The sequence below is a fragment of the Taudactylus pleione genome, unplaced genomic scaffold, assembly GCF_031769625.1.
Source record: "Taudactylus pleione unplaced genomic scaffold, aTauple2 ptg000156l, whole genome shotgun sequence".
Classification (NCBI taxonomy): Eukaryota; Metazoa; Chordata; class Amphibia; order Anura; family Myobatrachidae; genus Taudactylus; species Taudactylus pleione.
This window is the reverse complement of record NW_028284558.1, coordinates 14,157,228-14,169,515: the sequence shown is the minus strand read 5'-3', so window position 1 is coordinate 14,169,515 and position 12,288 is coordinate 14,157,228. Positions and strand designations below refer to the sequence as shown.

At 41.4% G+C, this 12,288-nt stretch overlaps 1 protein-coding gene across 1 annotated transcript in view; it reads left to right on the top strand.

The window, feature by feature from the left end:
* DARS1 (aspartyl-tRNA synthetase 1) overlaps positions 1 to 12,288 on the top strand; it is a 128,357-nt gene that overhangs the window by 69,736 nt on the left and 46,333 nt on the right. The window contains exon 7 of the mRNA XM_088474862.1: positions 11,256 to 11,358. Within this exon, the coding sequence (XP_088330988.1) occupies positions 11,256 to 11,358 (103 nt within the window). The remainder of the gene's footprint in view (positions 1 to 11,255; positions 11,359 to 12,288) is intronic.

Below are 12,288 nucleotides of genomic sequence, written 5' to 3'. Positions count from 1 at the left end.
AAGGTAACAGGCAAGGGCACGCTGGTGGACAGAATGGGGGGGTTGCAGGACTAGATTAGAATAAAGGGGCCTGCCTGTGAGATTTTAGGGGTATATTTACTAAAGTGAGACTTTTTAGAAATGGAGTTGTTGCCCATAACAACCAATCAGATTCTAGCTATTATCTTCTAGAAGGTGCTAGTTAAATGTTTAATAGAATCTGATTGGTTGCTATGGGCAACATCTCCACTTCTATAAACTCTCACTTTAGTAAATATACCCCTTAAAACCTAAAGGATTTTTATGTATTAACGGTTATTTATATAGAGCAGCATATTCTGTTGCACTTTACAATTGGGAACAAACTATAATAAAACAAGACTAGGTAATAACAGACAAACATAGAGGTAGATTACGTATTCAGCCAATTGGTTCACCTTGAGAAGGGACTTAATATTCGGTTATACTGTATCTCTGCAATGATTTTCTTTATAATAAACAAGCATGTTGTTGTTGTTGTAACATTGTTTGTATTGGCAGTGCCTCCCATTATTTCATTTCCTTAGTTGTTCTACATCCAGTCAGAGATAGAGGAAAAGCCAGTAATAGATGTTTAGTCTTCAGATGCTTCAAGATGTCTATGTTTAGGATGACATATGTCACATATATGGAAGTGAGAGAGTAAGTAACCAACACAATGACCTATATCTGTCTAGATCTAATCTCGTGACATCACTGGCCAAGACCCGGAGGATTAGCTGACCCCTCAATGAGGCAGTGAAAGAGAATTGTTTTAATATTGGCAATACAACTCTTCATCTTTTTTACAATGTCAGTTTAATGGAGGGTACACACGGGCAGACTAAAAGACGATCAGATAACGATGGGCACCTTATGATGTCATCCAATACTCATGTATATATTGCCCTCTTCCAAGATGGCGCCACATCACTCCCCTAAGAAGGCCTGACGGCCACAACGCGTTCGGAGTACACCTCTCAGACTTCCTTTCATCCACCCTGGGAGAACCCTCAATTCTCCCCACACCGATAATCCATCCACCTCCAAGGCTCCTCACCATCGGGTGAGTTAGAGCGCGCAGATAGTAACCGGGACTCCCGACACGGCGGCCCGCGGTATCTCGCGATACCCCGGCGCCGGAAGTGACACGTGTGCTGGCGTGACTGCGGGGACCAAGCCGCTGAACACACGGACGGCGTTCATTGGAATACGGTCCGGATCAACTCACGACAAGAAGACCGAAGAAAGAAGAGTAAGTGAGGCCTCATCGGGACTTATAACAAAAGACTTTCTATACACTGCAACATTTGGGGGGTCAAGGGACGCCTACCCCCCAGGCTATTACTCTCCAATCCCCTTCATCATCCTCTCCATACCCACACCTTTTTGCTCTCCCCTCTCCCCCCCCCCCCCCCATTCCTTTTTTATGTTTCAACATTATTTGTTTTTACCTATTAGAACCATTTGTACTGCAATATTACTCACCACTTTACCTCTAAGAGCACTATGGACCTCATTCAGAGTCGGTCGTTTAAGGTTGACCATACCCTCTCTTAAGCTCTACGATCATGTCAGTGTAAAAACCTCCCATGTCACATGTGCTATGACACTACTTTGTTAATTATGCACTCCCATAAAACGCAGTTCGCATAATTAGGCACACCTGCGTTCGGATCTCCACCCCCCCGTTTTCAAGCACCTTCCCCTGTTACCACCCACAAACGCCTCATCCTGTCACTCAAACTACTGACCTGGCTGTGTTCAAGGAGAGCGAAATTTCTGATCGTAGCAGCTAGATTGCACACGTGCATTGCGAACTTTACGCATGCGCAGTTTAGCGAACATCGGTGGCGTACGACCGTGCGGCCGCTATGACCGACTCTGAATGAGGTCCTATGACTCTAGTAAAGGAGTTAAATACATCTGTTTTGTGTCAGCTTGACATTTCCACATATATATTTATATATATGTATATGTATGAATGTGTGTGTGTGTGTGTGTGTGTGTATATATATATATATATATATATATATATATATATATATATATATATATATATATATATATATATGAGCTTAGTTACACACAGGCGCAGTCTTCATTTGTTGATTTAAGTCGTGGCTTATCTCACCCTTACCCATATACATCTTAGAAGGATGGGGATTTCCTTCTAGAAGACCTGCTGCCTCCTCATTTACTAGACCATCTAGCAATCCTACTGTGAGCACTTGGCTCTTCCTCTCGTATCTGTTATATGGAAGACTGACTTCTTACTTGCCATTGTGCCGAGGCGGCAAGTGTCCAACTTGAGTGCCTTGTCTTGTTGCTGCTCCTTTTTGATCTTCCATTTGAATAGAGCTGTCTTAAGGACTTGCTTGGGTTACCTACCCAAGGTTGTATTTTGGTTTTACATTGTGGTACCAGCTTTCAGTGTTCCGGGTTCTTCGCCTGAGGAGGCCTCTATGGATGTAGTGAGAGCTCTCCTGATTTATGTGGACAGGACCAGAGATATTTGCAGATCTGATTATCTATTTGTCTTGTATGATTTTCACAAGCGGGGCTGGCTGGCTTCTATTCTAAACGGACTTTGGCCAGGTGGCTCAGTTTATTCATCCCCCACGCCTACTCTGCGACTGATCTTCCTATCCCTCCCATGGTAACGGCTCATTTCATTAGGTCAGTGGCATCCTTGGCGCTTCCGCAGAGCAGCTTTGTGTATGGCTGCCACATGGTCCTCTGTTCATACTTTCATCCGTCTATACGCCTTTGAGACTTTTGCATGCGCAGATACGGCCATTGGGCGACATGTTCTTAGCACAGCTCAGGAGCAACCCCTCCCATAGGGGGACAGCTTTAGGACGTCCCATTGTCCTCCCTGTGCCCTCTAGTGAAGAAAAAGAAGAGACAATTTATGATCTTATCTTGTTAATTCCTTTTCTTTGACTCCATAGGGGCACAGGGCGCCAACCCTGACGCACCTGGCTTGCGGAGGTTAGTTTATGTGATATTGGGTTTTCCACATATTTACATTACATTGACCATAAATAATTTGATTTTGGTGCTGGACCACCAACCTGAGGCACCCCTGCAAGTGTCCAGAGGCACCCCAGGGTGCCACGGCACAGTGTTTGGGAACCACTGGGTTAGTACATGTTGTCTTGCAACTTAATTCAGAATTTTATCTTTTGTGTTTTTTTTTCATCAAGATTCTTATATTATCCAAGCAGAGCTGTTTATATCTGTCGCCTTTAGATATAAGACAGAAAAACTTTTGCTATTGGCGCTAACAATAATATACTGCAAATTTATGTGTGTGCAGCAAATAAAACAAAGGTGATTTTGTCATGATTTGATCAAAGCATTTAAGCCTGCAGCCCAGCATCAAGGGACCCCATTTTTCTGCAGGTCCCTAACACTAGCATATATGCCCAGCACATCATTACATTGCAGTTAAATGTACTCACCTCCTAGATACAGAGGGACACATCTATACAGGGGCTGGCTGTGAGCCACACCCAACTAGGCTTTTTATAGCCTTAATTGAAAGCTGCAATGATAGCACAAGGCAAAATTTAGATATAACAGAAGAATCTCATGTGTAACAACTTTGTCTATGCAAAGTGTTGTACATGCAGCAACACAAACAACCACATTTCACTCTGAATGTGCAAACTCCGTTATATAGAGGGTTTATTTTTTTTCTTTTAATAAATGTTCTCTGTAGTATTTGGAGGTGAGATGTATGTGAGATTTCACTTCCCATTCTAACAGGCATCGTTATTGAGCCACACGTCCTAACAGAGAGGTAATGGGGAACCCCAAGAGCAACGTCTTTTACCATCTTCAACATATTCTGACTCGCCAGATTTCAGAGTCTGGCTTTTCTCAGAAAGGCTTTAATGTGGCTTGTTGGTGACGTTTTTTTTTTTTTTAATTCTTGTCACTTGGAAAGACAAACTGTGAAGGATGAGTGTCCTGTCCCACAAGCAACACTTTCACATCCTTTCTGTGACATCTGTCATTTGCACTGAAATATTCATTTTCATAGCTGTGTAAAAGTGTAATTTACAATAATGAGACGCCTGGGATGGATAACACTGGAAGACAGAAGCAGCGAGTTGTTTCTCAGAAGTATGATTCACACTATGGTATTCCTGCATGAGTGTGACAGGTGCTTCATATTACTATTGCTACCTTGTGCTGTTATAGACTGGTTAGCACTCAGCCTTTGGCTTCATGCTGGCCTCCATCCCCCTCCTCACATCACCAGCTCTGTCTTCACCACAAGAGTAGATGGGTCACTGTCTCCCACTTTCCCTGACTCACCTCCTGCTGCTGTGACCAATGATCCGCTAGTGATACGGATAATAAACCTAAAAACAAGCTGAATACCATAAGGCACACGCACATTACAATTAAGTGCAGGGAATCTGTAGTTACAATTTTACATACAGTACTTATTATTTATATGATCTGAAATGACTGTAGAGGGGAAATTGCAAAGTTTTAGCACTTTATAGAACTGTTTTTGAAGTGAAGCAATCAACGTTATCTATTGGTTCATTCCTTATTTATAAATGTTTTTTTACACCAAATAATGTAGAAGTTAGACGTTTATTCCCACAATATTTACAGCTATCACATATAGGGGGTATTCAATTAGCCGCGGGGTTTAACCCGCGACTAATTGACGGCCAAAATCCCTGCGGCGCGGGGAAAGGCTATTCAATTAACTAGCCTTTTTTCCGTGCCGAAAAATTGGAACTCGAGCACGGAAACACACTGATTTCTTGTAAACCACGGAATGAATGTGTTTTTTCACCGCTCGCGAGCTGGATTTGGTGTTTTTTCCGCTGACTTTACCTCGCAGCTCCATAAGCTGCGAGGTTCGGTCCGACTGCAGGGACTAGTGTGCGGAGTACTCCCCGCTAATTGAATAACTTCGGCATGGCAATTAGTCGCTGGGTTTAGTTTATTTGAATACCCCCCATAGTATAGGTAGGGATTCAGGGACATGTAAACCCTAGAATAGGCTCTATTCTGCACCAGTGATTATATAGGATTGAATTTGTATTGCTTAGGATAAAAATGTAATTGCGAAAAATGGTAGAGCACATAAGAAATATTTCTGTAATGTAATTGCCGCAGTTAAGAACCCCCCCCCACCTTCCCTTTGTGGCAACACTCCAATTACCGTCCATGATGAGCCCTCCTCTGATGTCTCCAGTATAGCAGTGCTTTTTCTGAATAATGGTCTAGTGCTCAGCTGCTTGGAGCTACAGTCTGATACGATCTGTGGCAAGTTATTGATTGTTAGGATCATTATTTTACCAGGTCCCATGATACCTCATGTACTTGGAACCGCTGGTATATTACAGTCTATCAATATTCTATAGCTAGTTCTTCAGATGAGCGATGGCATTACAGCAACCACCATTATTTAATGACTATAAATGCTTAAAGGCTAAATATGTATTAAGTTTCATTAGGGGGACGTTCAATAAGATAAAACATTTTCATCTGACCCCCTGGTGTGTGTAATGGTCCGTTCCCCTCCTGCCTTGGCTGGTTTTCAAAGCCCCCCAAACTCCTGCGGGCACAGTGCATTTCTTATTCACATCAAAGGGATACTCGCATGTTCGCAGATAAAGCCACCAAAGCAGAATTTAATTTTATATGGAGATAGAATTCAGTTGCTGTTTTGCAGGATAGCTAATTTGCAGTTAACGGAATGTTTATATTTACAAAATAGAATAAAATTGCTAATCGGCCCCTATCATATTTTCACTCTAAAAAGTTTGGTATTGGGCCACCAATAGAGTTCTTCCTTTGTAGGCACCAATATGTAAGTGATCTACTTACCATTATTACAGAATTAAACGTAACATACAGATGTGTCCTTATATATCTCTGCTGCAGTAACGGCAAAAGCCCCTCTCAGCGCAGAAGGTCCTTTGAGACTCTGCAAGTGCCAGGCGTCTTTTTTTTTTTTGCAGATAATGCGCCTAAGTTGCAAAGCGATGTAATAATAACGCATATGCTACACTTCTATATCTGTGTGCGACTGAATCTGTATACGAAGTGCTACAATTTAGCGGCTGCAGCTTATTTAATTCCAAGTTCCGTAGTGTTCATATTCAGACTCCGTCACACACAGGTATACAAGTGTCACCTTTCACATTAATCAGCGCAGCCTGCTGGTGCGTCCTAGTCACATCGCATTGCCACTTAGACACTTTTTTTTTTAAAAAAAAGGCGCCCCAGGCCAGCAGAGTAGCATGGGACCTGGAGGCTCATTCACACTACGCCCGTCACGCATGGTGTACCGAGGCTAGATGTATGAGAACACACATGTAAGATTGAAAAGACTGATGTTTTTCTTAAATTTGAATTTCAGTGCTCCCCTACATAGTTATACAAGTAAAATACATGTTAATAAAATAGTTATTGCAATTGTAGTAGTCTTTATTTAAAAAAAGAAATAAAAATAAAGCTAACTTTCCAATTGCCACCCTTTGTCTCCCCTCCCCTCCCCTGTCCTTACACATCTGTAAAATGTTACTGACAGAACAAAACAAGAACCTAATTAATGCTCTAGTATTCCAAATTTGTCATGTATATTGTCAGCAACTTCAAGGCAGTCATTAATTCTTGATTAACGACGTTTCTGACACTGTACATGACAAAGAGGCCAGTGAAAGCGTCGGGGCGAGCTTACCCTGAGGGTATGAGATGCTGGAACACCCAGCAGACACTGCATTGATTGGAAGAGTGATGTTCTTCTATCATTACTGCTGACTGTTCACTACTCTCATCTCCAACCTTTCTGTGTGCTCCCCTCACATTGAACTGGTTTACAGAATGGCTCCTTTTAATTGGGGATAGGACTGCAAATTGCCGAGGCTGCTTTGATCAGTGCCGGAGTGCTTATCTTCAGTCATACTAATTAGCCTGACGAGTTTTCTGTGGCCTTGTTAATTTCCTGCAATCACAAGCCTATGTCACGCTTAATGCATTGAAAACAGCGGTAACCCTGCAGGCACCAGGCCTGTGGTTTAACCAGTGGACAATGTGTGAATTGAGGCACTTTCAGTAGAAGTATGGATGTGAGGTGGGTTTAACGGCACATCTTGTGGATCTCGTTACTGCTGTACATGCCTTTTATGTCTCCTGTAGATTTGCATCTGAGCTCACTTCTTCCTTCAGTTAATCTCAGCCACCTGACTTCTATTTTCTCTTTTCTTAATTCTACTTCATACTCTCAGTGCCTCGTCAAAGAGCTATTATACTTACAATCTATTATATTTTCTTCCACTTAACCTGTTTTGTGCGGAGCTTCAATAACTAGCACAGTAGGGGAATCGCTCTCATTGAAAAGTAAGACCGAGCCCATATAATGCATGGTCGGGAATACATGTAAAAATGACTAGATCTCTCCCTATATCTAACTTCAATGCGCTGCTGGGGAGTACAGCTACTGCTCTGCAGAGTTTTTTAGATCAGGCCTGGACTACTTGTGGCTCTCCAGATGTTGTGAAGTGCCAGCAATCCCTTATCTGGCAAAGCATGCTGGGGCTTGTAGTTTTACAACCCCTGGAGAGTCAAAGGTTGCTTTATATGAAGTTTGAAGCTTTCTATAAGCCAGGCTATTTTGAAAGCATGCATTTGGCCCAAGACTGCACTGCAGGACTTAATGTCAAGATGCCTGCTCTGCTGACTGTAATATTGTACAGACTGGGGGGGCTTGTGCAGTATTTACTGCAATTGGGACCCAAATCACAGACCGGGATGGTTCCAAGTACCAACATAGCGCTGCCACACATAGCTTCTTTAAATGGCACCCAATGAGGTGTTGCAAATATGTTCACTTAAAAAGCATAAGTGTGTGCATATGCAAAGCTGGAATTATTGAGTTTGTATTGGCATCAGTAGCAGATGCTGCCACTTACATCCTGGTTTTTAATCATTTCATAACAATTTGTTTTGTCTGCTTAAAACCTATTTGCTATAAGTCATCTGCATAGGTGCATTATGTGTGCGAATGCTTAGCCAGGCATTTGGAGATGGTTTTCACTCAGCATACGCTAAACTGGAGTACTCATTCTGCATCAGTCCCTGTGTGTGCAAAAAAATTGTCACTGTAACTTTTTGAATAGTGTCCAAATTTTTCTAGACCATGAATAAATATGATAAGCTGTGGCAAATTGGAAAGTGGACTGCATAATTTCTTTCTAAATGGACAAATGAGAGCTATACACCGCAGCCCCCTTAGTGTATAGAATGTTTGATTTGGAATTAGGTAATGGTGTTACACAACGTGCAAGTCTACAGAAGTGTAGGGCAGTATACAGGCTCTTCAGTTAATATAGGTTTATAGCTGCTTTTTGTAAGCGCCTGCTGTTTATAAGTGCTTCAGAAATGAGTAATTTACATGTTCTCTGTATGTTGAATGTAGTGGTAACAGGCTGCTTGTAGGACTGAGTGCACAGCTCCTTTACACACCATAGCTGTACAGTTGGGTAGCTGAATGTTATTTTTCTGCTCTTAGATGATCCTACACCTAGAAAGCTTGGCCTGTAGTTTTTGCTATATGGCGATATGTCTCTCTGTTGACACATGTTCACACCCTCCTCCAGCTTCTCCTCATCCCGAAGTGAGTGGGGTTCTGTGATTACCCAGCGCATATATTAGGAGTTATAGAAGTGTGGTAACACTTGTCAGGTTGCCAGTCAGTCACAGGCTTTCTCTCACTTAGTGATTGGGGTGGGCGCTAGCAGTGACTATATGGGCTCCATGTTTTACCCCTCCTGCAGCTTAATCCTCCTGTCCCGCAGCCTAACCCTTCCCATAGTGCCTAAACCTAACCCTAATACTCACCGTCGGGATGTCAGCGGTCGGGATTCTTTTTCTGGCATTCGGACTGCTGTCTGGATTCTGTCCGCCGGCATCCTGACAGTCGGGATGCAGACTACATCCCCCCTCCCTTGATAATTCCAGTAATTGTTGTTACTACCGTATTATTGTTTATTTGTATTGCAGCTTGAACAATATTTCTAACGCTGCCCATCCACTAGCAGACTTGTCCCTGAAAGATGAAAGATCAAAAGATCTTCATAAATCCTTCCTTAATTCCTGATGATCGTTATCGTTCATGTGCATAAATGATTGCACAAAACGACCAAAGACCATAGACCAACGATTTTCAAAGCAGTTGTTAATAAAAGTGGGATGAAATATTTATTTAAATCTATATATGTTGGTCGTTCTGGCTTTGAAAATGTGCACCGATGCATGAACGATGGAATGATAACGATGTCCAATAACGACTTATTGACAGGCAAAACAGGACGACGCAAACGACCGTCGGGATCGTGCATCGCTGGTCTTTTAGGGCATTTTACTGCACGATTTGCGGACGATTTCCAAGCGATTGAACAATAACGACGGTCGTTATCTCTCAATCGCTAGGTTTAAGCGCCTAGTGGATGGGCAGCTTTACAAATATTCGTCTAACCTGGTGAAGAACCACGACATGTAGATTATGCTGAAAGTGTAACAACCAATAGCATCCAGCCCAGCAGATATAAGCACAGAGGAGTTTTATAGTCGCCATTAAGTGATTTTACGCAGCCCTTTCAGTCATTCAGCTAATTGGTGTAACTTTTGCTTTCTGCCCGCTTTGGTTATGTGCAATTAGTAAAGCTCCATTGAGCAGTCTGAGCCAGGATGTGACCTTTTGTTTCCTATGAGATAGATATCTGTGTTCTCTTTGCTTGTTTGTTTGTTCGTTCTGGCTAATGAAGTTATTTTGATGCCATCTTTCCTGGATGTATTTACACTGGCTTTGATGCAAGAAGAGGTTGTTCTGCACAGAACATAAATTTTTGACCTGCAACATAAACCGGTATTGATGCTATTAATAGGCAGAGTGATATTTTTGTACAGCCACAAGAGACGAAAGTAAATAAACTGGGTAATAGTTATTATATTATCTGTAGCATGAGCTTCAGAACTCACCACAGGATTGCCTCAGTTGTATAGTCGTGTGGTTTATTAATAAAGCTATTGTCTCTTTGACTAACTTCTACTTTGAGCACGACCACTGACTGGTTATTAATTGTACATATTTTTTTTTTTTACATTTATTGCTCTCTCTATCATAAGTAACTTTTAAAAAATTTTTTATTGACGCCCAAGGTGCATCCTTTATACTCCCATGTGCAGTGCTCAAACTGTGCTTGGGGCTTTTGGCCCCAAAGAGGGATAATGGCCTTCAGACACCCATTAGCCAAAGACCCATGGAGTCATTTGTCCCTTAGTGGGTAAGTGTCTTTGGCCCACCTGGGCAGCAAGGCTTAAATAGGCCCTAACATAAAAATATATAAATTATATGGCTAATGTTGCTCCTCACCTCTATGGGGAGGAATTAAAGTGCGTTGCTTGCCGGCGGCCACTAGATGGCGCCCGACACAGCAATTCAATTGTTGCTCTGTTTGGGCGTGCACAGCCGCCAGTGCTAACTTTTCTACTCGCAGCCCCCCGAGCTGGTAAGCAGAAGTGACCGAAAAGTTACCTGTTTGACTGCTCAAGCGGGGCTTTTCGTGGGCGCGACAATGCGCCGTCATTTTTACCGGTCTCTAATGATTGCCAAGACTCCTTCTTTTTTTTTTTTATGCAAATTGTTTTTATTGAAAGCGGGCCAAGCAATTCCAAATGAAATACAAATAGATAAAGTGTATACACATATAAACAATTGCTTATTCCATTTTGAGTAATACAAAAAAATTATCAATCTAAAAAGTCACTACAAAAATACAAAATATATCAATCAATATCCCCCCCCCAAAAAAAAAAGTATAAGAGAAATAAAAGAAGGGAAGAAGGGATTGAGCGGGAGACAAACGGGGATATTAGAGGGGACAATATAACGTTGTCCGGTCTAGAATTAATGTAAATACTTGTGAGTGTTCCCAGACTTAAACCAATAGAAGTTAGGACGCTGCAAAAACGGATATAGTAAGTGCACCATTGAAATTATTGTATAATATGGAGTCTTTAAACATCAACCAAGGTAGCCAAATGGCAGTAAAGTCGGTAGGTCTACCTTTAGAGAAAGATACAATGTCCTCCATATCCGCATAATAATCTTCTCCCTCCATTAAAGACTGGTTTAAGAGAATAGAAGTAGATTTCCATAAAACGGGAATGACTGCTTTAGATGCTGTAATAAGGAATTAATTCTTCTTATTTTGCAGCATCACCAAGGAAAGTATTGTAGACGTGGAGGGTGTTGTGCGTAAAGTTGACCAGAAAATCGAGAGCTGCACTCAGCAAGACGTGGAACTTCACATTTCTAGGGTGAATATACTCTGCTGTCCAACACATTTCTCACTCTGCTTCCTAGCTTTGTTTTATATCATGGAGAATACTATATTATTATTCTATTTTTAAAGTTTGACTACTGTTTTTAAAGCATATAAAATGTTGTCATTCTAGGCAAAAAAACTACTTTTACATGGACTATGTATAGCTAAAATGCAGCCTCATAAGTCAAATCACATGTTGTGATGTATTGAATCCCATATATAAGGGCTGCAGTATGAGCGTGTCACACTTGTGTAGAGAAGTTTCTTATGTGTTTACTCTGGTCTGAGCCAGTCTTCATCAGGGATGCAGAGAGATCACCTATATTTCGTATGTGCTTTTATCTTGGTGTGACATAGCAGGTTAACTCTTTCCATGCCATGTTGCGGTGAAGGAGTCTGATTTTGTCTATTTTAGACTTTGCCTGATGCAAATTCAAGTTCCTATACTCATATCTGTTTGATGAATTGAATTATGCTCATATCTGTGAATCTAGATTTAAATATATTCTTTGATGTTTTGGATACATTGTAAATAAATCGATATTTAGGGCCAGATTCATTTCGGCCCTTTCATGCGATTTAATTAATGTGATATGGATTTTACCTATATCTAGACAAGGTACAACTAGTATTTGCGCCAAAAATTACACAATTTCTGTCCTAAAAAATAGAGGTGTAGCACCCTGTATATTTCAGGCAGTATTTACATTCCCGGTACCTGGCAACGGTACTTTTCTAAACACCTCCTAAGCGGCCCACTACATTCACTCACAGATGGCACATATTCTATCCCACTAACATTAGTGTTTTCAAAGGCACTTTCAATTAAAAAAATGTATTTGCTTAATTCTTACTGAGTTAAAGTATATCCTATACATGTGTTAACACTTTTTACACACTGTTTAGCAAACCTAGTTTTTTC